Below are 22,982 nucleotides of genomic sequence, written 5' to 3' on the forward strand. Positions count from 1 at the left end.
GAGGCAAATTGATTAGAATCACTGCTACTTTTACATAGATGAGGCACTAGTTGTAATAACAAATTCAGGTACCAAATCAGCAGAAATGGGAAAGTTCATACACTATTGGTGTAATTTTTCCAAAGTTTAACTTAAATACTTTGATTTATAAGATAAAAGTAATTATTAGAAACGAATAATTATTAATTTAGAATGATTATAATTTTTTTTTCTTTTTCTTACACCAATTTCGCTGTACTTCCTATGAAACAAACAATCCGTTAAAAGAAAATAAAAGAATCGAATTGGAGACCTCACCACCAAGTCTGAACCCTAGCCACTGAAAATCTCTAACCGCAATCCCCCAGTTCAATCACAGGTACCACCGTCAACAACCAATCTTTAGTTGTTTACAATGCTACCAACGCTGGCAATTTGACCGTCATCTGTCCCGCATGATTACCTTTTTTACCCCTTTTATTGAAAATCATCATCGCCGGTAGCCACCCCTTTCACCGCCGGTATAAAAATTTCACATCTTTCCATATTTTACAATTCTCTTTCTTTGCCTCAATTACAAAAAAAGTTATTATTTATTGGTGCGATCGCATCACTAGCTGAAGTAAGCTTCTCAATTTCCTTTTCCTTATTTTAGTTGTTGTTGTTGTTGTTGGTATTGTTGTGAATATTGTGTTTTGAGCAATTTGTGCTGTCCTTTAATAATTGGGTGCTTGTTCGCATAACCATTTCTGGAAACTTCATTTTTGAACACTAAACAGTGGAATTATATTTCTACCCTAATTTCATATTATGTTAGAATTATTTTTTGGAATTAAATTGCTCAGGTTGAACTCCTTAATCGAAGTTTCTCATTTTTGAATCCTACCTTGCTAATAACAATCAGACATTTTAATTCTTTTATGAAAAGTTATCATAGTGTTTCGAAAGTCTATAATAAATGCAAGAATTCAATTCAGCGAGTTCTGTTTTCGTCAGTTTCTCATATTTGGAAAGGTTATAGTTGCTAGAATTTAATTCTTTCAATTGTTTTTAAAAAAAAGACATTTTGAAAGAAGTTAAATTATGCCACAAATGACATGATTTTGCAACAACTTAATTGAATTGAGTTCTTGCACATGATTATAGGCCAAAGTTTCTTATTTATGAATTAAGGAATATAGAACTAAAAAGAAAAAGGAGGAGACTTTTCGTTGTAATCTTTTAGATAAGCAGAAATCCAACTAAAGCTTACTAAAATAATATGGGCCCTTTCGAATTTTGCAAGCTATTTTGTGGCAACGAACAGCAAATTCTTGACTGACAATTAGATGCTCCCCTTTTCTAATTTTGGTCAGAAGATAACTTTTATCTTAGTAAATTTGATACTGCCACGGTATGAGCTATTGAACTAGTTGCTTATTGTTGCAGTGGAGTTTGGGATTAATGGTGATGCCAATGGTGTCATGGTGGGAACAGTTGAGGTGGACTGTAGTAGGACAGGTGAAGAAAATGAAATTGGTGTAAGTTCTGGTGATGGGGAGTTTCAACAAGATGAGGATGATAAATTGGATATAGAATCATTCAACAAAGATACAATCTCAGATGTAGTTCCATCTGTAGATGTGGTTCCAGCAGATGAGCCCTATGTGGGACAGGAGTTTGAATCTGAAGCAGCTGCACATGCATTCTACAATGCTTATGCCACACGCGTGGGATTCATTATTCGTGTAAGTAAACTCTCTCGGTCAAGGCGTGATGGAACTGCTATTGGTAGGGCACTTGTTTGTAATAAAGAGGGCTTTAGAATGCCTGATAAGCGTGAAAAAATTGTAAGACAAAGGGCAGAAACGAGGGTTGGCTGCAGAGCAATGATTTTGGTGAGGAAAGTAAGCTCTGGTAAATGGGTTGTTACAAAGTTTGTTAAAGAGCACACTCATCCCTTGACACCTGGCAAAGGCCGTAGGGATTGCATTTATGATCAGTATCCGGTTAGATCTTGCTCTCTTGTTGTTCTTTGTTTTCTTGATAGATTATGCATGACTAGATCATATGATTATTTTATTATCATTATTTTTAATGTTTTTGAAAAGTTAAAGGAAAGTTACATGAACTTGACCTGCCTGAAAAATGTCGATTAATTTTGAAGAGTCACATAAGCTGTGCTATTATTTATGATCATTAGACTATATTTCCATGTAAGAAACTCTTTATAGGTATTTTATAGAATTTAGAATAGGATTTTGCTTGCAGAAACATCTAAAGAATCTGAAGAATGCCAAAGTAGCCCTAGGTTACGACAGTCACTGTTACTTAATGCATTCTGTATTTGTAGGTTAAACGCTTTGGCAACCACAAGATTTTAGAGCAGTTTTCATGTTTTCTATCACCAGTCTTTACTTTCTGGTCATTTGTTAGACAACTGTTAATTCAGTCTATAAAGGATTTATGTCGTCAATGATTATGAGACACTGCTTGTATGAATGCATTATCTTCTCTGTTATGCTTGCTGAGTTATGATTGAGTTAATAATTGGTGCTACTCCAATATCCAGTAACCTATGTAGTTCAAGCTTTAATTCCAGTGTTCAATTTAAGCTTTTGTGACTATATAATGGAGTGGATGATTGGGATGAACTGTCAGTTGATGTAAGTACTTGGAATTTTGATATTTTTGATATGGTTCCTTCCTGGTAGAAAAAGACGGAGTCAAAGCTAAAGCTAACAAGGGTTGTTGAATTTGGTATAACTGTGATGCTGAGAAAACTGTTGAATTTTGTCTAGATAAGAACAAGTTCTTCATTAATTTGTGTAGCATACTCATGGGATCATCAGAAGGTGTATAGAAGGTTTTTAAGAAATATGTTTTATTGAAGGTACAAGAAAATTGGCTGAATTAATTCATTTTCATGGGGTTTTTGGATTATAATATAATAATATTCCCAGTTCCTGGCAGTGGTTTTGAGCTTTTTGAGTTTTATTTAAATATTGTACTTCGTCTAGTCCAGCCATCGAATGAAAGATGGATCTTTCTTACATTCAGTAGCACAAATCTTTAACAGACTAGGAAACCAAGTGCTGATTTGTAATTCTCCATATCTATTAATTAGATTGACGATGGATTCCCGGGTCATGCTTTTGTTATCTGTGAGGTGTTCTTGTTAGGGGTGAGTCTGGTGCAAGGTCATCCTATTTTGTTTGCTTTTATTTTCTTTTGCAGTTATAACCTTGCTTAGATGCCTGTTATCTTTGGGCTCTAACCCTATGTTTAGACTAAACATGTTTTCCCCTTGGCATCATGTATCAATAGCTATCTTTTAACTAATTAGTTGTAGAGTTTTCACAAGGAAATTTCCATTGCATGTGGCATTTATCAAGCTGCATTGTGTGCAACTCAGTAACAAAAATTGATTGGGAACTGCCTTATAGTTATACATTGACATTTAAAGAATAAAGGGGCAAGTTTTATTTCCTATATTTCATCCAATTCTGGACTTGTAGTAGGTATTCGATTAGATATTGCAGCAAATTTTTTTATTTATTTATGCTATAATTGTGATTATTACTATAAATTTTCAATCCTGATTGTTAAAATTTTTTTATTGCACAAAATATAGGAGAGCTGCCTGAAGTACTTCCCTCCCCCCCTCCCCCCATATTTTGTTATGACCTTGAGGAAATGAAATGTGCCCTAAACAGGGGATCAGATGGTTTATGCTTTGCACTAATGAACTTAGGGTTTGCCAAGATCTTTTACTAGTTGGTGTTATTATAGTTTGGGATCAGATGGGACTAAAGGCATGTCTGATGATAATTTCTGTTTGATGAAACTGGAACAATCTTGCTCTATATAGCTACTTGGAAACTATCTTTAGTACTTCAGGCATATGGCATGTCTTACTTTCCTATAACATGTTAGTTATTTAGGCTTTTAGGATGATGGATGATGTTTTCGAGTGGCTATATAAATAAGGTGGAAAAAATTCAGAAACCTGCTTCTATGATTTTGTGATGAGCCTCATTTTGGGATTTAGGATTTAGGTTGACTTAAGTGCATATAAAGCCCATATGCGAAGTGGAAAAGGTAGGAGTAGCAGGTACTATTTATGATGTCCCTGGGATTGTAGCCAGGGATCATCAACAAACCTTAGCTATTCGTTGGATCCTTGAAGCAGCTTTCAAACGACATATAAGCTACAGGATAAGCTTAGCATTCATGGTTGTGTTGATTCTTTCTTTTCCTTTGAGGTGCTTATGTGTACTGCCCAGTGTTGTTGAGTTTAGTTTCTGCTTTCTGTACATTTTTTCTTTGTGCCCCCCAAAAAGATTAGTTGAGGTATTCTGTAAGAGAATAATCATCAAATAACCTATACAGAGATTCTTTTGACCCAGTGCTGATGCTAATGGAGTTCTTGCCTAGTTGTTTTGGCTTTCGATGTAGTGATGTCACCTCGTCAATGAGCGACAATGCTGTATAATTTTTGGAAAATGTTTCAAGTAATCCTCTTGGAGAATGGTGAGAGCTGATTTATTAGCTTTCATTTTGTTCACAAAGCTAAGTAATATTAATGTGAAAGGTTAATTTGGCACTACCTATTTAGTTAAAGGTCTTGAAGGAATTAATTAATCTTGGGCTTATTGGAATGATAATGCAAAATCCTTTTCTAATTAGTTCTCACTCTAATTTGTGAATATGCATGCGAGCATGCACTTCTGCATGCTTCTTTTGGATGCCACTTTTCATTATTCTATAGCTGCACTTAATTTTGTTTCTTTAATTTTAATTGCTTAGATAAATAAAAAACTGCACTGCAAATATTATTACAGGAGTACCTGGAAGCATACTGTTCTTCTCTTTATTGATAGATATTTCTCACTGTTTATTGGAACTCCAATCTTTTTATCTCCAGCCAATATGATTTATTTCCATGCCAGCTTAAAGATCTTTGCTGCAGCTTCTTTTTTGTTTACTTTTTCTACTTTTACTAGAATGACCATAAACAAATTTGTAGGCATTATAACTAACAGATGCAATGCAGTTGAGATTTTATATTACATGGTGTTTAATCGATGGTGTAGCTTCTATTAACCTAGCTTTCAGATAATTTTCCAGGTATCCAGTGTGGAAGAATTTAGGTCTAGGTTACAAACTGTGTATCTAAGTTTTGAAAATCAATCCCAACTTTTGTGCTATGCAATTTAAGTGGCCATGATACTGCTTCTGCCATCCCATAGTTGAAGTTCTTAATTCAGCTTCAAACATTCTGGTCTACAAATTAAGCGATGTCTCAGAAAATCTTGTATTATATTGCATCAATTGTTCATAAAAAATTTCATGGAGATCAAAATACAATACTAGAATGTATTAAAGATCGAGCTATCATTATTTGGTCCCTGTTCCCCCCACTCCTCTTTTGCATTGTCAGACATAACAAGGTTAGGGCTTCCAACTGAATAGGCAAAGGGATGTTCCTCCTTTATAAGCCTCCAATCCTCTCTGACCATTGCGGGATTTATGGTACTATGATGTACCGGTAGGCATATACACCAATAGACTTGGAGTGTTTTTGTCCCTTCTAGTTTACTTTTGATTGATGATTTTATCTCTGGTCAGGGTTCTAGGGCCTCTAATGATTCAAAAACTACTAATGTTTTACTCTACAAATAAGTTGCCAATCCATTCATGGTTGGATGACTATGCTTTGACAATCAGTGTCAATTTCTTTCTCATATAAGCTTGCTGGTGTTGATATCATGACATGCCATCTTCTTCTCTAATCCTTCTTTTGTGCCTTTCTTCCTATCATGACATCGGCCCCTCTTTTCTCCATGGCTAAAGTCGAGAAACATTTTGCTTTTTTAGTGGGATATCAACTCTTGTGTTGCCTAATTGAGATATTGATGGTATTGCGACTTATCTTTTAGTTTATTTATTGGCAGAATGAACATGATAAAATTCGGGAGCTATCACAGCAGCTGGCTATAGAGAAAAAGAGAGCTGCAACCTATAAAAGACATTTGGAATTGATATTTGAGCAAATTGAGGAGCACAATGAGAGTCTATCAAAGAAGATCCATCACATAGTAGACAGTGTGAGAGAGATGGAGACCCAAGAGCAACAGAATCGTGTATAGTTCCAGCAATTTTGGTTCTTTTTCACATTGCTGAAGTACAAAATCAACAATTGGTATACAGAATACTGTTGAATAGCAACAGATTCTCATGGTTTAGATGTCACATTCTGACTTGTTTAGTTCCTTAGATTTCCAGGTAGTTACACATTGTGAAAAATGTTCAGGTTAGCAGCATTCATTCGAGTATTAGGCAATACTATGCTCCTATTTATGGAGCCCGTGGTGGCTAGGAGATATAGAGAGGTGATGTATAGTTCTCCAATCCCATCTCTGCATGTTCGTGGCAAAATTGTGAAATTTATCTTACTGAATAGGGAGGCATCAAGTCCCTAGGAAGCCGAACATTACATTCTATTGCATTCTATGTAGAACTTGATTCCAGCTTCTTGTTTTGTATAGCATTAAAATGTTTTTCTTTTTTACTCCTTGTGCTATATTCTTTTCCTTTTTGACCTAATTGTATTTGCTTTTCCTTTTCCTTTGAGGCCATTTAATTTCTCCAGATATGGGTGGTATTTCTTTGTCATTTCTGTATGCAAAAAGTATTTTGTCTTGTAATTTAGCAGGATGGCATTTAGGTCATGTCCCTGTGCCTCTTGTAACTATCCTACTCTTTAAAGCTACATTTCTTGTGTAGAAAGTATGGACTCCCAAGCTTATTCTATTGGGGGGATACAGTCTTCGTAAATTATGTACATCTCCAAAAAGTGAACAACCTGATTGTTGTTATTATTTCTTTTTATAAAATTTTATTTCAACTAAATGTAATATTAAAAATGAGAAGGATATGAAAAGTAAAAAATTAATGTTTTCAAAACGGACCAATCTATAAGTTCAATCGGTCGGATCTGTCGGTTCAACCGATTTGATATGTTGAATCGCCTGTTAGATTAGTCTAATAAAAACTAATTATATTTTATTTATTATATTTTAAAATAGTTATTATAATAAACTAATGATAAATTCTTAATTTTTAATAATATTTAGTAAAGTTTAAATAATTAAATAATAAATTTAAATAAAAATATATTAATAGAATTATAATCTTTATTTTGGTTATCAAGCTTATAAGTACAATAATAAAATAAAAATATATTGTTAAAAGTATTATAAACATTAGATTTAAAAAATAATTACTTTTTTTTTTTTTTTTATATACAAGTTCTAATAATCTTAAATACAAAATTATTCAATCTTTGGTGTTATAATTTTTTATTTATTCTTTTAGTAATCTTCTTTTATGGATATATGGCAACACGCCGGTTGAACTGGTTTTTCCAATTTAGTTAGCTTATGCCGTTCAATTTAGTTAAACCATAAATTTAGTTATTTAGGGTTACTGGTTCTAGGTTGAACTGACTTGTTTGATTCAATTTTTAAAATACTGGTAAAAATGGTATTAATTACTCTGTTTATAGGTTAGTTTCAGTTTGCATAAACATTAAAAAATTTAGGTATTTTAACTAATTTTATTATTATTTTTAGAAATTTTTTACTAAAATACTTTTAATAGACTTTTTAATACATTGATAGGCTTTTTAATATGTTATCCAATTACCTAAATAATATTGGTATAAATTTTGACACTCAAATTAAAAAATTTTGCAATGGGACTAAAAAGATTTTGTATAATAATCAACAATTTCAAAGTTAAAGAAAGTAAGAATTAGTTATAAGTGTTAATATTTATATTAACTAATAAATGATATTATATAGACATTTAATCATTAAACTAACAATTACTAAAAAGAACACTTGTATTACTAAGAGTTAAATACTATTTAACCTCTGAGATTTGGTTTAATACATAAACTCGGTCCCTATATTCTTTTTATGACATTAAAATCCCTTTGAGTTTTAATAAAATTAACTATTACTATCTTTTATGTTAGTCGAATGGCTAAATTAGTAATTTAATATTACAATTTAATCATTGAATTTATTATTAAATATCAAATTCGTCCAAATTAGTTTTATTATTAAATTAGTTTAAAATCTTATTTTTAGCACAAGTTAGTTTTAGTGTCTAATTAAAATAATTTAAAATTTAATATTCTTTACTTGTTTATATCTTTTATTTTTTTAGCATAATTTAATCCTAAAAAGATATAAACTTATTAAAAACACTTATTTTTATTTAATATTATTAAATTATTATGTAGTTTAATTTTAAATTTTTAAATAAATTAAATAGTTAAAATATTTTATTTTTATTAGATACTAAAATCAAACTATATTAAAAATAAAAAATTTACTCGTATTAATTTCATTGAAATGGTTGATTAATAGCTTTATTTTCAACGTACAAGATTATCATGATCTTCTTCATTGATAATGGTGGATTTGTCAATTTCAACATTTGTTTTTGTGAAGCTAATTAGTGTCTAGACTATTTTGCTAGATTCAAACATTATTATTTAATTTAATTTATACTTTTAATATAGTTTAATTATAATGTATAATAAAAATAACAATAGAATGACATTTTTAATTATAAATATAAGTAGTTTTAAAATGTTTAAATTTACTTGGATTAAATTGTATTAAAATAAAATATTAGAGCAAAAGAAATTAATTAATTATTTTAATTAGACACTAAAACTAACTTTTGCTAAAAATAAAATTGTACTCTAATTTAATAATAAAAATAATTTTGGACGAGTTTGATATTTAATGATAAATTTAAGGATCAAATTATAATATTAAATCACTAATTTAGTCCTTCAACTAAAACTCAAAAAGATTTTAATATAATATAAAAATATAGAGACCGATTTATGCATTATACTAAACTTTAAAAATTAAATAGTATTTAATTCTATTACTAAATGGATAAAAAATTCACCTATTAAAATTCTACTTACAGAATGTGTCGTATAGACATCAAATATTTGATGATTTTTTTATTGATGAAATACTAAAATCTGACATAATTATATAACTTTCTATCAGTAAAATTTAAATATACTAAATTCTATTTGTCTCTATTCGCACTTCTTCACTATAAATACAAAAATTGTATACATATATTTCTTTTTGGATAGACAAAAATTGTATCTACTATTGATTATGAATACAAAACTTTTTTAGGAGTGAGTGACAATTCAAATATGGGGAAAAAGAGAAAAAAGAAAAAGAAAAAGGGGGAAATGATCAAAGAATGCAATTAAGAAATTCATATGCTAGAATAGGAATTGTCAACTTTAGAAAAATACAACATAATGTGAGAGGGTTGGAAGTAAATGAATTTTAGAAAATAATGGTAATACATTAATACTACTTCAAAAAAACCAGCAACAGAGCCCCTTGTATCAAGTGATTTAAAGCTCATAATATTCTCCCATAATTTCACTTTCAACCATATACAACATCAAGAAACATTCCTGTTGGCATTTATTGACCTTGAAATCAAGATTGAATACACTTAAATTTGATGCATTTAGGTGTTTAGGGTAGGTGAACAAACGCAATTAAAAAAGGTATATTTCATACATCATTTACTAGAAAAAGATATGTGAACGTAAATCAGTTGTTAGGATTTTTTTGATTATTCTGAATATATTAGGCTTTATCATTATATGAATAATTCGTATAAAAATGAATTATAAAATTTAAATTATGCGTCACTTTCTTCTTATTCGGATTAAAACATATCAATCCAAAACATTTTCCAACTGTTACTTCAATAGATTCCAAATACAATTTCTTGATTGATCCAATGGCTAAGAATACATAAACATTCTGTGAGTAACGTTTACAAGTGGTATTGCAACCTTTGTGCTAAATTCTTCCTCTTTTTGTCCAAATTTGATTCGTAAAAGAAAATATATATTTCGTCAGAAAAGGAATAAAGTTGTAAATTCTGTTCTGTTCCCTTTTAACTCTTTCTTTCTTTGTTCCTCTGATATATATATATATATATATATATTTGACAGATAGTTTGATACTAGCACCTTCAAGAAGCTCCTTTTTCTGGAGAATCCAAACCTAAAACGACTACAAGTACCATAGCGACTGGTTGAAGAAACACTGAAACAACAATTTCATCATTTTGAAAGAGAGAGAGAGATGGAAAAAGCATGTACAGTTGGAATCGCCATGGATTACTCTCCAACCAGCAAGGCAGCCCTCCGTTGGGCTGCAGAAAATCTGATAGATAGTGGAGATATGGTTGTGTTGATCCAAGTTCAGCCACCCAAAGCTGATCATACTAGGAAGCAGCTTTTTGAAGCCACCGGATCACGTATCTACCTACTTTATCTTACTTTACTCACAGGATCCTATACCAAAGAAAGACTCATTGACTTTATGTATATGTTCTTAGTTTCATGCACAGTTGATTTTGATTTTCTTGGTTTTGATGGGTGCAGCTTTAGTCCCTCTTGAAGAATTCAGAGAGATCAATTATTCGAAGCAGTATGGCCTCTCTCGGGATCCTGAGGTTCTTGATTTTCTTGATACTGTGTCCAGGACCAAAGGGGTATGTACATCATCATCCCCCTCTCTCTCTCTCTCTCTCTGAAATTTAGAAGCTATACATATGTATGAAAGTGGTCTACTGGCACAGGCTAAGGTGGTGGCAAAGGTTTACTGGGGAGATCCAAGGGAGAAGTTGTGTGATGCTGTGGATGATCTTAAGCTCGATTCACTTGTCATTGGAAGCAGAGGCTTAGGCCCTATTAAAAGGTAATAATTGCTTCTCATATTAATGACTCTTTTCTTAATTCTTTTCCAGTTACAAAAGAAAAAGAAGAGCTTGAATTTGAGAATTTATTCAAATTAAGACATGTAACTACCTACATACAAAATCAAACATTCAGGATCAAATTCTATAGAGATGAAATTTTATCAAATTCTCTGTTGACCCAGATACATATTGACATGACAGGGAATTACTTGGAAGTGTGAGCAACTATGTGGTGACAAATGCTTCATGCCCAGTTACTGTGGTTAAGGGTGCACAATCATCCAAGCCATAATACTATTTTAAGTGACAATCTCCATGGCAGAGACAGAATTATGCAGATTACTGCCAAATCACTGCATATGCTGTGAGGTTCATCAATGTGCGTTTGGTACAGATTTGGTCTATTTATTTCATGAAAACTCTGGCAATATTATGCTGCTAATGTACACGAAATGTTTAAACTATTTTATCATTAATTAAGGACTTGTCGTTGGCTAAAGTCTTCCATCTTACTTCGATCTTTGATTAATTCACCTGCATTTGAATGTATATGTGCATATATAATATATCGAAAATGATTGGTGCTTAAAATATGTCTATATTTTAAAAAAAAGAAACAGATTATATCTGTCATGTTATATATATATATATGTAATCTACTAACTAATATAATTTCTTTTCTAAATGACGCTCTCTCTATTCTTTAAGGTATTTATTTTTTTAAATTTAGATGTATTATTCTAATATATTATTTTTCTTTCTCTTAAAATGAAGTAATTCAAAGCTTTAGTTATTTAATATTTATATCTTCATTTTTTCCATTGCTCTTTTATCTAAATTTCTTCATTTTTTTTTCCATATCTCTCTCTTCCACATATAATTATTAATTTTCTCAATTCCTAATCTCTTATTTGCGTTTTTCTTTTTTATAAAAAAATCTGAAGCTCTAATTATTTATGTTTCTTTTCTTTATCATTATTTTATTTTATTCATAAGTGACTGTCATTTTTTAAATTCAATTTTTTTATTATTCTTATGTTCATTATAAATTTTTTTATGTGAATTTATTTTTGTTCTCTTCTATTTTTTCTATGTCAAGTTAGTTAAATTCAAATTTATAATCTCTTTTTTTATATACAACTAATATTTTAAGAGATGTTTTCTATTTGTAGATACATCTCTCTATTTTCTAAAATAGTTTTTATGTATTTTGTTTTTTTTTTTTAAGAAATTTAGTATATATTCTAGCATAGTTTTTTTTTTTTTTTTTTGTATATAGCACTCTTTCTAATTTTTTAATTTAATTGTTCTTCTAATATATTATTTTCTTTCCTCTCCTTTTCTCTTAATAATTTGATTAAAAATTTTATCGCATTTTCTATATTAGTCGTCTCCCTAACTTTTAATCATGCAAGTTTTAAATTTTTAAGTTCTTCATGATTTCTTTTAAATATTTTATAAAAGTGAATTAAAGTAAAAAGTATTGAATTTTAAAGTCACTAATAATATGTAAGGCACCGATCACGATGAAGCTTAGTAGCAAATGATTCATGTTATATAATTGTTTAATATGCTAATTTTTATTATATCTTCAAGGAGTTTCATTAGGGTTGAGCATGTATCTCGATGATTCTCGCCGGAACCGAATAATCGTACCGAAAAATACCAAAACTGAAATAACCGAAATTTTTTATAACCGAATTGAACTTATCTGAATTTTTTTTCTATTACGGTATGGTACTGGTTCTTTAGTAAAAATCGTACTATAACTGTACCAGAACCGATCCGTCTTGTACTGATCCAGACCAAAATATAGAACCAAATTTTTTACATATATTTATTAATAATTATTTATATTATATAAATAATACCTATTAAAAATAACTATAATATTAAAAATACTTTATACTCTATAAAAAAATTATTTTATATTTATCATTTTATATAATTCAAGCAAGTATTATTGAAATAATAAAAATACTACATATTAAAAATAACTATAATATTATAATGTACTTTATACTCTATAAAAAAATATAAGTTATATATTAATATATCATATAGTATACTGATACTAATATACATACTTTAACACTAAATTTATAATTTACTATCTACTAACTTAATCCTAATATCTTTTCTTACCACATACTACAAGCATACACCTAACAATTTGAACACACCGTCTTCCTCTTTAGAATACACCGCCGCACCTCCCATTTTGCAATTCAGAAAGACAAAATCTCTAAGGCAAATTTCTGAATAGAAAATCAAAAGGAAGAAGGAAGAAATTCGCTCGCATAGACGTCTTCCTCTTTAGAACACACCACTGCACCTCTCAATTTTCAATTCAGAAAGACAAAATCCCTAAGGCAAATTTCTAGACAGAAAATCAAAAGGAAGAAGGAAGAAATTAGCTCGCCTAGACGTCTTCCTCTTTAGCGCTCTCTCTTTCCATAATTGTACCGTCATTGTTCAGTCCCAAATATTTTTCTTTTTTTTTTATTTTTATTTTTGATGGGTAGATTGCCGGCTGCAACTGTGAAATTTTTTTTATTTTAATGATCACCATCTGTAAAATATTTTTATGCTAGTAGTAACATATATTTTAATAGTTTGTATTTGAACATTGAATGAATTGTTATACTTGCAAGTGACTGAATTGTAAAACAGGTTGTTAAGAATGTGATTGCAATTTTAATTCAGATTTTCATGCTACTTTTTTTAGGTTGGTAATCATATTTTCTCTAAATGTGTTTGATTAAAGATGAGATTAAAGTTGTATTTTTTAAAATTTTTTAGAACCGAAAATAGCACTGAACCGAACTATATTTAATCGTAAAAATTAGTACAATACGGTACGGACCCTTTTATGTTTGGTACGGTACTGGTACCTTCAATTTTAAAAGAACCGAGGTTTGGTATGGTACTGGGGATTTATAGATAACCGAATTGGACCAATCCATACTCAGCTCTAAGTTTCATATATAATACATATTATTAATGTTAATTTATTATTATCTTTGATAATATTTTAGCCCATCATATAGCAGACATTCATATAGTTATATAACAAAAGGAAGTTTGATTATTTGGGGTAATGGTAAATATTTTTAATTAAATGGATATAATTTAGTTTAAATGAATTTTTTAAGGTGATGTTTTACTAATATGGTTTATTCTTATTAGATGTGCTTACAATAATGTGGTAGCCACTATTTATCTAATAATATCTCCTTTTAATTATATATCAAATAATAAATGAACAATAAATATTTATCTGTTATAAAAAAATAAAATATGTATTGATTATTTAATGACTAAGAATAAAATATTTAATCTATAAACTTATTTATTAGTGTTCTATGTTAATGACAATTAGCTATTGTTGGAGTTTTTGGACTTAGTTTAGGGAGGAGATGAGATTTTTTTTTGGTCGTTGGAGAAAAGGCTTAAAGCTTCATTTTCATTCATATGTATCTATACTAAAAATACAAGTAAGTAGTTTATTTAAGAAGATATGTTTTCCTGGACTTAAGCTCTACCCCAAATTCTAAGTCTCTAAAACATTCTAGAGCTTTTGACAACTACAAATTACAAAATATCAAGACAAAAAGATTAAACTAACAACACTAGTATCACAACTATTTTACTGCTATTATCAACACTCCTCCTTGATGCTAGTGCTGCTGATGACTCCAAGTCTTTCTCTTAGCAAGTCAAATCTTCCTTTCTGCAATGCCTTGGTAAATTTGTAAGATAATAATTGCTCTTCAGTTTCACAATGCAGCAATTGAACTTCATTTTATTTTTCTACTTCTCTAATAGAATGATATTTGACTTTAATGTGCTTCATGTTTCCATGAAAAACTGGATTCTTAACCATGGTTATTGCTGATTTGTCGCACAATATTTCTGTAGCTTTATTCTGGTTGAACTTCAAGTTTCTAGAATTTTCCTCATCCATAAAGCTTGATTAACAGTAGCTGAAGGAGCAATGTAGTATGCTTCTGCAGTTGATTGAGCAACTGAATTCTACTTCTTTAAACTCCAACAAACGACACCTGAACCAAGTGTAAAGCAGTAACCAATGGTGCTTTTCATGTCATCCGATGATCCTACCCAGTCACTATTTGTAAAATAAGCAATTTTATGGTAGTGCTCCTCTTGTAAAGTATGCCAAAATCAAGAGTGCCCTGAATGTATCTCAGTACCCTTTTTGCACCCTTGAAATATAGCTTTGTTGGTAAGTTCATGAACCTTGACAACACACTTGTTGCATACATGAGGTCAGGTCTTGTTGCACATAAGAACAACAAACATCCAATAAGACTTTTATATACAGAGGCATCAACTGGTCTTCAATCATCTTCTTTCTTTAACTTATCTCCATGTACTGCAGGTATGCTCATAATTTTGCAATTTGTAAGACCAAACTTCTTTAGTATTTCACTAGCATATTTCTTTTGTTAGATGAATATTCCTTGCCGACATTGCTTGACCTGCATTCCAAGAAAATATACCATGTTGCCCAAGTCATTCATCTCAAATATCTCATTCATCTTAATTCTAAACTCCTTGACTGCTTCAACATTACTTCCTGTCACCAATATATCATCAACATAGATGGATAAAATAAGAATATCTTCATGACCAGCTTAATATATAATGTTGATTCATGCACCTCTTTGTAAATTCCAAATTAAGCAGAAACTCATTGATTCTTGCATACCATGCCCTTGGAGCTTGTTTCAAGCCATATAAGGCATTTTTCAACAAGTAGAACTTGTCAGGTGCTTTCTCTTTAACAAAACCATTAGGCTGTTCAACATAAATTTCTTTTTGAAGCACTCCATTTAAGAAAGCTAATTTCACATCTAGTTGGAATACCTCCCAATTTAGTTGAGCAGAGAGTGCAAAAAGAATTCTCACTGTGTTAAACCTTACTACAGGTGCAAAGGTTTCTGAAAAATCAACACCAATCTGTTGAGCATAGCCTCTCATAACCATCCTTGCTTTATGCTTTTTGATGGTCCTATCGATATTGAGTTTCAAATTAAATACCCATTTTACACCAATCACTTGTTTGTCAATGGGTTTATCCACAAGCACCTAGGTCTAAATTTTCTCTATCATCTTGAGCTCCTCCTCCATTGCTGCTTTTCGCTCTACAATTCTTAATACTTCATCAATGTCTACAGGTTCCAGCAGGGCTAAATTAAATCTGCTGTAGATGCCTTCTAATGTCTTGGTATCTCAAATAATATAATCTTCATCATTTGAATCACCTTCTAGTTTCGCAATTTGATCTTGAGGTGTTTTTTCAAGATTTGTAGGCTGCCTGAAAGTGCTTATTGACATCTTTTCCTAATTCTAACTGCCATCTTCATCGATCTTCATACTCCTGTCTAAAAACAATTGTTGTGTTGCAAGATTAAAATTTCTATACCCTTTTGAGTCACTGTTGTACCCCACCAGAATACCGACATCAGCTCTTTTATTTAGTTTGTCTCTTTTAACTTCAGGCACCAATGCATAAAATATGCTACCAAATATTCTCAATGAGCAACTGAAGGTTTAACACCAAATCAAGCTTCATAAGGTGTTTTATCTCCAAGAACTTTGCTCAACAATCTATTTTGCAGATATACTGCAATATTGGTTGCCTCACCCAAGAATTGCTTTGGAAGATCCTTCTCGAACATCAAGCATCTTGCCATGTTCATGATTGATATGTTCTTCCTTTCACTTACATCATTTTATTGAGGGGTGTAAGTGATAGTGAACTGATGATGAATCCCTGCATGCTGGAGAAATTCTTTAAACTAGAGAGATGTGTACTTAGTGCCATTGTCAGATCTTAGAGTTTTGATGGCACGAGCACATTGGTTTTTCACAATAGCTTTAAACATTTAAAAAATAGAAAACATCTCTGAATTTTGCTTCAAAAAATATATCTAACAAAATCTGGTGAGATCATCAATGAATAACAAAAAATATCTACTTCTATTATAAGAGAGAGTGCTCATAAGACCACAAACATCTATGTGTACTAATTGTAGCATTTCAGTCGCTTTAAAAGCTGGATTAGTTGAAATTGGAGATTGACTAAGCTTCCCTATATGGCATATGTTGCATACACTAGGCACATTAAAAAGCATTTTTCTTGTTTTGAAGCTATTTTAAAGAAGCATAATTTGTGTGTCCAAACCTCTTATGCCAAAGGCATGATTCATCTTCCAAACTAATGAAAGCTTGACTTGTGCAAGCTTCCATTCAAGATAAACGCTTTTATTATGCATTTTAATAGAGAAAAGGTTTTCACCAATTAGATCAATAATTTCACATCTTTTGTTTAAAAAAAATAGGGCCTGATCTCTATCAAGCAATTGCCCAACACTCAAGAGATTATGACTTATTTCAAGTACAAAGAGCACAACAGAAAGTAATTTAGTACCTGATGGAGTTTGGATCACAAAAGCTCCCTTGTCATGTACTTTAAGCCATCTCCCATCACCAATCTTTACTTTGGAGAAATATATTGTGTCTATTCTCTTGAAACTTTACAGATTTGAAGTCATATGGTGAGTGCAGCCATTATCTATAAGCCATCCACCTAAATTTATTGTTGCAGCAGCACACTTTTCTACTATTGTTGTAATAAATACATTTTCTTATTGTGTTTCAGCTCCTTCAATGACTTGAGCTGGTTGAGCTTGAGGTTGCTATTGCTTGGACATACTTTCTCAATGTGTCCAAACTGCTTAAAAGCCTTGCACTGAACACTTGGTCTGTACCAATAGTAGTTTTCAATATGATTTGTCTTTTTGCAATGAGAGCATGGAGGATTGATAGGCTATTTATGGTAGCTACAATCTAAGGCAGTGAATCTATCGATGCAGTCTAGCACTCATGGCGAGTATCAATGTCGTATTCCTCGGGAAAGTGAAAGCCCATAGTTACTTCTTTATTTTTTATTATATTAACCTAAAATGAATGATGAATAATCTCTAAACTAACTAATAGCTACAAGCTAAGTCTAAGGGAGATGCAGGAATGAATGGATAAATGAAATAACCAAGACAAGAAAGCAAACCTAAAGGGAACCTAAACTAGTTGGCAATCAAACAAAAGATAAAGGATTGATGAGTCTAATTATGCTACCCGTGGACGAATTCTTAACTGAATTCGGTTTCTCTCTCGAGATAACCGAATTCTTAAACCTAGTAACCTAAAGTTGGAATCTCTTCCTAACGATTGATTCTTAAATTAGTATTAAGCCTTAATCTGCCTCTATTAAGCTTTGTTAATTCTTATTCCGGCTAGTTAATTATCCTTATCTCTAAGTGATTATTAACCAGTTCTTGCTATTCAAAATTTCAATTGCCAAATGGACTTCTCAATCACATAAAGCAAACTAAAAACTTCAATTCACAACGTCTCATGAATAATGCATTATCTTATTAATACTAAAAGTAAGAAGAATACAAAACTAACTCAAACAATCCAACAATATAATATTAAGCCAACATAGTAAAGAAATCCCAATGGACTTAATCAATCTAGCTAAACATGTTCATGTTTAAAACAATTTAGGAAATCAATTACAATGGAAGAATAATGAAAATGAAACATGTACACCATTTTCTCTCGAATTGGATGAATAGCTCCAAATCTGGATCTGCACTATGATTAATCTCCCAAATTGCCTCTTGAATTGCTCCACTACTGTTTTGCATTTGGAACCTTGCGATTCCGGAATTTTTCCTCTCTGCAACTCTCTCCCGAACTCAGCATTATGCAAAAATTGAACTAGCCGCCAGGGCTCTCTCTTACTCCTTGCTTAGCTAACTCTAAAAGAAACAATTTTTCTTATATAATTGTCTCAGCACAACCTTTTAGTAATTTGTTGTTGCTTTGTGTTCTTGGTCAAGGCCATGCTGGTCAGCATGGCAGAAGTCCAGACCGTGCTGAACATTCGGATCTCAACAATTAGGGTTTCTTCATGGTTGTGCCCCCGCCAGTGCTGAGCCACCACGGGTCGTGCTGGAGGTCATGGTGGCTATGGAAACCGTGCCCAAAATGCCATGTTTTGAAGACCAAAAGCTCATGGTTGGTCACGGCTAGAGTCCAGGTTGTGGTGATCAGCACGACCTTGACCTAGGCCGTGCTCAATGTATGCACTGCGAGCTCTTGTCCGATCTTGATGAATTCCGGTCTGTTTTTGCATGTATTGATCTATAATTGCTCAAATACTGATGATAGTCCTATAAATTCTCTTGAAATGCAAAAGAACACAAAACACGGGTGATCTTGGAATAAAAGCACAATAATTGCTAAGAAAATACACAATAATATGCAAGCAAATATGTGTAAAACTATGCATATCAAGGATATTCTCCTCTTCTACTCTTCTCTCTAGACCCTTGTTGGTCCCTTTTTTCCTTACCTTTTTTTCCTATAAAAGTTCTTTTTGCTGCTCTCAGTTTGGAAACTTGATTTTTGAGATGTATCAAAAGCTTCATTTGCTACTTTTGCTTTCTTTCTAAATGCCTTCCTTTGCTTGACTGCTTGAAGAGCATTTACAAACTAAGTTAGTGTGAGCTGTGACATGTTTCAAATGTCTTCAAGAGATGAAATTTTTGACTCAAATCTCTCTAGAGGAGTCATCAGTACTTTCTCCACAATCCTCTTTTATGGCAAGTCTTCACCCAACAGCTTGACTTGATTGGCAACCTTCATAACTCTATCAATATATTCTTTCACATTCTTAGTGTCCTTCATTCTCAAAGTTCAAATTCTTTCCTCAAATTGAAGATCTGCATTTGTTTTATCTTGTCACTGCCTTGGAATTCAGTTTTCAACTTGTCCTAGACTTGTTTTCCAGTTTCACAAGCCATGATTTTTGTGAAAATGGTCTCATCTACAGCAGCATGAAGTGTACTAAGAGCTTTGAAATTCATGGAAACCTTTTCTTTGTACATTCTAAATTGATTCAAAGTTGGGTAGTCAGGCAGGTTGACCTCCATCTCCGTTTCAACAGCTACCCATAGCAGCAAACCTAATATATTGTTGTTGGTTGCCATCACAAAATTCTGATAAGGTGTTTTAAGTGTTTAAGATTTTATGTGAGTTTTTTTACTTATTTTCTCTCACACACAGAGTCCTACTAAGATAAATGAGAGCTCTGACACCAATTGTTGGAGTTTTTGGGCTTAGTTTAGAGAGGAGATGAGATTTTTTTTATTGTTGGAGAAAAGGCTTAAAAGCCTCACTTCCATTCATACATATTTATACTAGACATACAAGTAAGTAGTTTATTTACTCTCCATGATTTAAGGAGATTTTTTTCATGGACTTAAGCTCTACCACAAACTCTAAGTCTCTAAAACATTCTAGAGCTTTTGACAACTAAATTAAGAATTAAAAATTACAAAATATCAATGCAAAAAGATTAAACTAAACAACACTAGTATCACATTTATTTTGATGCTACTGTTAATAGTTATCCATATCTAACTTAAATTATAATAATTAAAATTATCATTTTCTCAGTTTGAATCTTTTAGCAACTACAATGTGTGATTGATTGTTGGGCATGCCTAAGGCTAATTACCTCAAATAAATATAATAGATGCAACTAGCTAAGTAACTCTTACGAGATCCTAGCTAAGTCTTACCTAGTAACTCTTACGAGAAGACCCTAGCTAAGATCCCCTTCCGATACTTGTAAGATTGCACTTGAAAAGACCTTTAGATCGAACGCTTTGCAAATGCGATTTCATAGACAGAAAGAACCAACCCGGCCAACCTACCAGGTTAGTTGCTCGGATGACTAAATCATACCCGCCCCCCGTGTTACCTAAATGGCAGTAGCATGTTGGCATGGAGCTGGTGATAGAATGCGTGATAACTTAACTTTTAATTTAGATGATTGTGTTGGTAATAAAAGGACCTAGATTACCCTGGGTTCTTAGTTAAGCTGATACAATTTTGCCAAATTACTACGCAGAGCTAATTAATGAGCTAAAAGGTAAGCAAATAATGAGTTAAAAGATGCAAAATTGAGTTGTGAGCATATAAATATGAGCAAGAAGTATGTGATTAATGAGTTGGAAATGTAAAAATGAGTTTAAGAAAAGCTAAAAGTTAAATTACTGTAGGTTAAAAACAGTAGCGTAAAATGTAAGCTAAGAATTTTTTTTTTTATAAACTATGAGAAATTTCATTAACAAAAGAAAATGAAAAAATTCACATATTACATGAAGAAGTGACACAGAGTAGAGAAAAGAAAAGAACTAAAATAAAATGAGGCATTAAGAAATCATATCCAAGCTATAAAATCACTTGAATGCCTAAACTGCAGGTTTTGCAAGGTTGTCTGCAAAACCATTAACTTCTCTAGAGATATGACAGAAACAACACTTCTTGATCTGAGATCGCAAATTGGTAATAGCATTGAACTCGTTGTTGATGTTCCAAGAGGGTTCTGAATTGATGCCATTGATCTAGTTACTGCTAATAATGAGTCTGATTCAATAGTGATTGAAACATCTTTTATTTTGTGGTTATCTGATGCAAGGCTCAGAGCCTTTTTATTGCCAAAACTTCAGCCGTATTTGAGAAAGAAAGTCTGATAGGACAAGAGAAAATGCATTTAACCATACCATTAGCATCTCTAAGTACTCCTTCGATGCTAGCTAATCTCGGGCTGCCAATGCATGAACCGTCAGTATTTCATTTGAGAATGTTTGGAGCTGTAAAAGCCCAACTTGCTTGGGGCGAAATTCTATAATGGAGTCAATTGAAATAAGTAGATCTTGGCTTGTGAAGGGGGAATCCAAATTTGACGTTTTAATCTAAGTTTCTGCTCTTGCCAATATCAAATAAAATAGGCTATCCCATTTGATTATTTGTGATTGAAAAATCCTTTTTGTTTCTCTCAAGCCAAACCGTCCATATATTTGCAAAGAAAATGATACCCTGTATTATTCTTTGATAAGATCCATTTACTAGGAAGTCCCAAGAATCGTATAAGCTCTTTATAGAAGAGGGCATACACCAGGTGATACGCTACCATCCCACTAATTTGTATCAAGAATCTATGATGAACGTGTAATAGGCAAGGAGATGGTATGTGGTTTCGACTGTGGTATGACAGAAGGAGCAAAGACTTTGATCAACATGTATTAAACCTCTATTAAGAAGAACAATTTTGGTATTTATTCTGTCTAACAGAGTAAACCATGCAAATTTGTCCACTTTTGGCGGGACCAAGACATTCTAGAGGCCTTTAATTTGACAGAGAATAGTGCCAAGAGGGGGAAGATTGAGGTGGTAGTATAGCTATAGTTAATGAATACTGACACGGTAAATATTAAATAATTAAATATTAAAGTACATGACTTACATTAAATAATTAAATATTAAGAAATATTTGAAAGCTTTAATCGAATTAGAAATCAAGAAGTCAAGAGTCGACTAGCGAGTTGCTGGGTATCTATTTGTATATCCCTCGGCCTATCTTGTTTTTCAAGAGGCACTCTTTTATTTATAAGCATCCATGGCTTGTAGAATAAGTATGGTATATTCTACATTTTTGGCTTGATCCTTAATTAACTCTCCATCTTAGGAGCATGTACTATTTTTTCCACATTTTGCACATAATGATAAGGATGTAACTTCCTTATTTACTTCGTTACTCTTCTCAACTTCTTGTCCATATTTCACTCAATTTCCTTCCTCTGGTCAGTTATCTTCTTTACATAATAAATGTACTTTTCTTTCTTGAATATGTTTCACTTTCATACCACTTTGTTCTTGGCTGACACTTATATTTCTTTTTTCGCATTTCATAAGAATGTGTTTCAAGCTTACAGAAGTGTTTGTAATCGATTTTTCAGCTTCATACTTTTTCATTTTTCACATACCAATAATTTTTAAAGATTATTAAATCTACTCCTGACTAGTGGACTGAGGATTTATATATGGGTCAGGAATTCAGATATGTGCTAAAATTTAAGGGCTTAAGAATTTAAATAAAAATTAAATAGGCTTTCTCTATAAGCCTGACCAGATTTATCAGACTTGAGCTAGTGCTAAATTTAAGTGTAAATAACTGTACGTTAAATTGTACCAACTCTTACATACTTTATATTTCATATAATACTTTTATAAAATTATTG

The 22,982-nt window shown here is 31.7% G+C and overlaps 2 protein-coding genes across 4 annotated transcripts; both read left to right on the forward strand.

Moving 5' to 3' along the window:
* Window positions 1–200: 200 nt before the first annotated feature.
* On the forward strand, window positions 201–6,532 carry LOC8258738 (protein FAR1-RELATED SEQUENCE 5). Of its 3 annotated transcripts, none has more exons than XM_015724956.3 (3): window positions 201–500; window positions 1,408–1,967; window positions 5,916–6,532. In XM_015724956.3, exons 2-3 carry the CDS (start codon window positions 1,443–1,445, stop codon window positions 6,108–6,110), a joined length of 720 nt encoding a protein of 239 aa, XP_015580442.1. In that variant the 5' UTR covers window positions 201–500; window positions 1,408–1,442; the 3' UTR covers window positions 6,111–6,532. The 3 variants fall into 3 exon arrangements, with proteins under 3 accessions (XP_015580442.1, XP_048230267.1, XP_015580441.1); XM_048374310.1 differs by having other exon boundaries at window positions 203–358; XM_015724955.3 differs by having other exon boundaries at window positions 204–601.
* A 3,513-nt stretch (window positions 6,533–10,045) lies between these two features.
* LOC8258739 (universal stress protein PHOS32) lies at window positions 10,046–11,296 on the forward strand. Its single transcript, XM_002528466.4, has 4 exons — window positions 10,046–10,353; window positions 10,481–10,590; window positions 10,678–10,796; window positions 10,999–11,296. The coding sequence occupies exons 1-4, from the start codon at window positions 10,179–10,181 to the stop codon at window positions 11,087–11,089; spliced, it is 495 nt and encodes a 164-aa protein (XP_002528512.1). The 5' UTR covers window positions 10,046–10,178; the 3' UTR covers window positions 11,090–11,296.
* Window positions 11,297–22,982: the final 11,686 nt, after the last annotated feature.

This window comes from Ricinus communis, chromosome 5 (assembly GCF_019578655.1).
Source record: "Ricinus communis isolate WT05 ecotype wild-type chromosome 5, ASM1957865v1, whole genome shotgun sequence".
NCBI lineage: Eukaryota > Viridiplantae > Streptophyta > Magnoliopsida > Malpighiales > Euphorbiaceae > Ricinus > Ricinus communis.

Bases quoted from the DNA above. Each gene is read 5' to 3' on its own strand.
- LOC8258738 (XM_015724955.3), top strand. The intron at 1,968-5,915 runs GTTAGATCTTGC...ATTTATTGGCAG, and splicing joins GCATTTATGATCAGTATCCG to AATGAACATGATAAAATTCG.
- LOC8258739 (XM_002528466.4), top strand. From the start codon at position 10,179: ATGGAAAAAGCATGTACAGTTGGAATCGCCATGGATTACTCTCCAACC. The intron at 10,591-10,677 runs GTATGTACATCA...CTACTGGCACAG, and splicing joins CTGTGTCCAGGACCAAAGGG to GCTAAGGTGGTGGCAAAGGT. The intron at 10,797-10,998 runs GTAATAATTGCT...TTGACATGACAG, and splicing joins GGCTTAGGCCCTATTAAAAG to GGAATTACTTGGAAGTGTGA.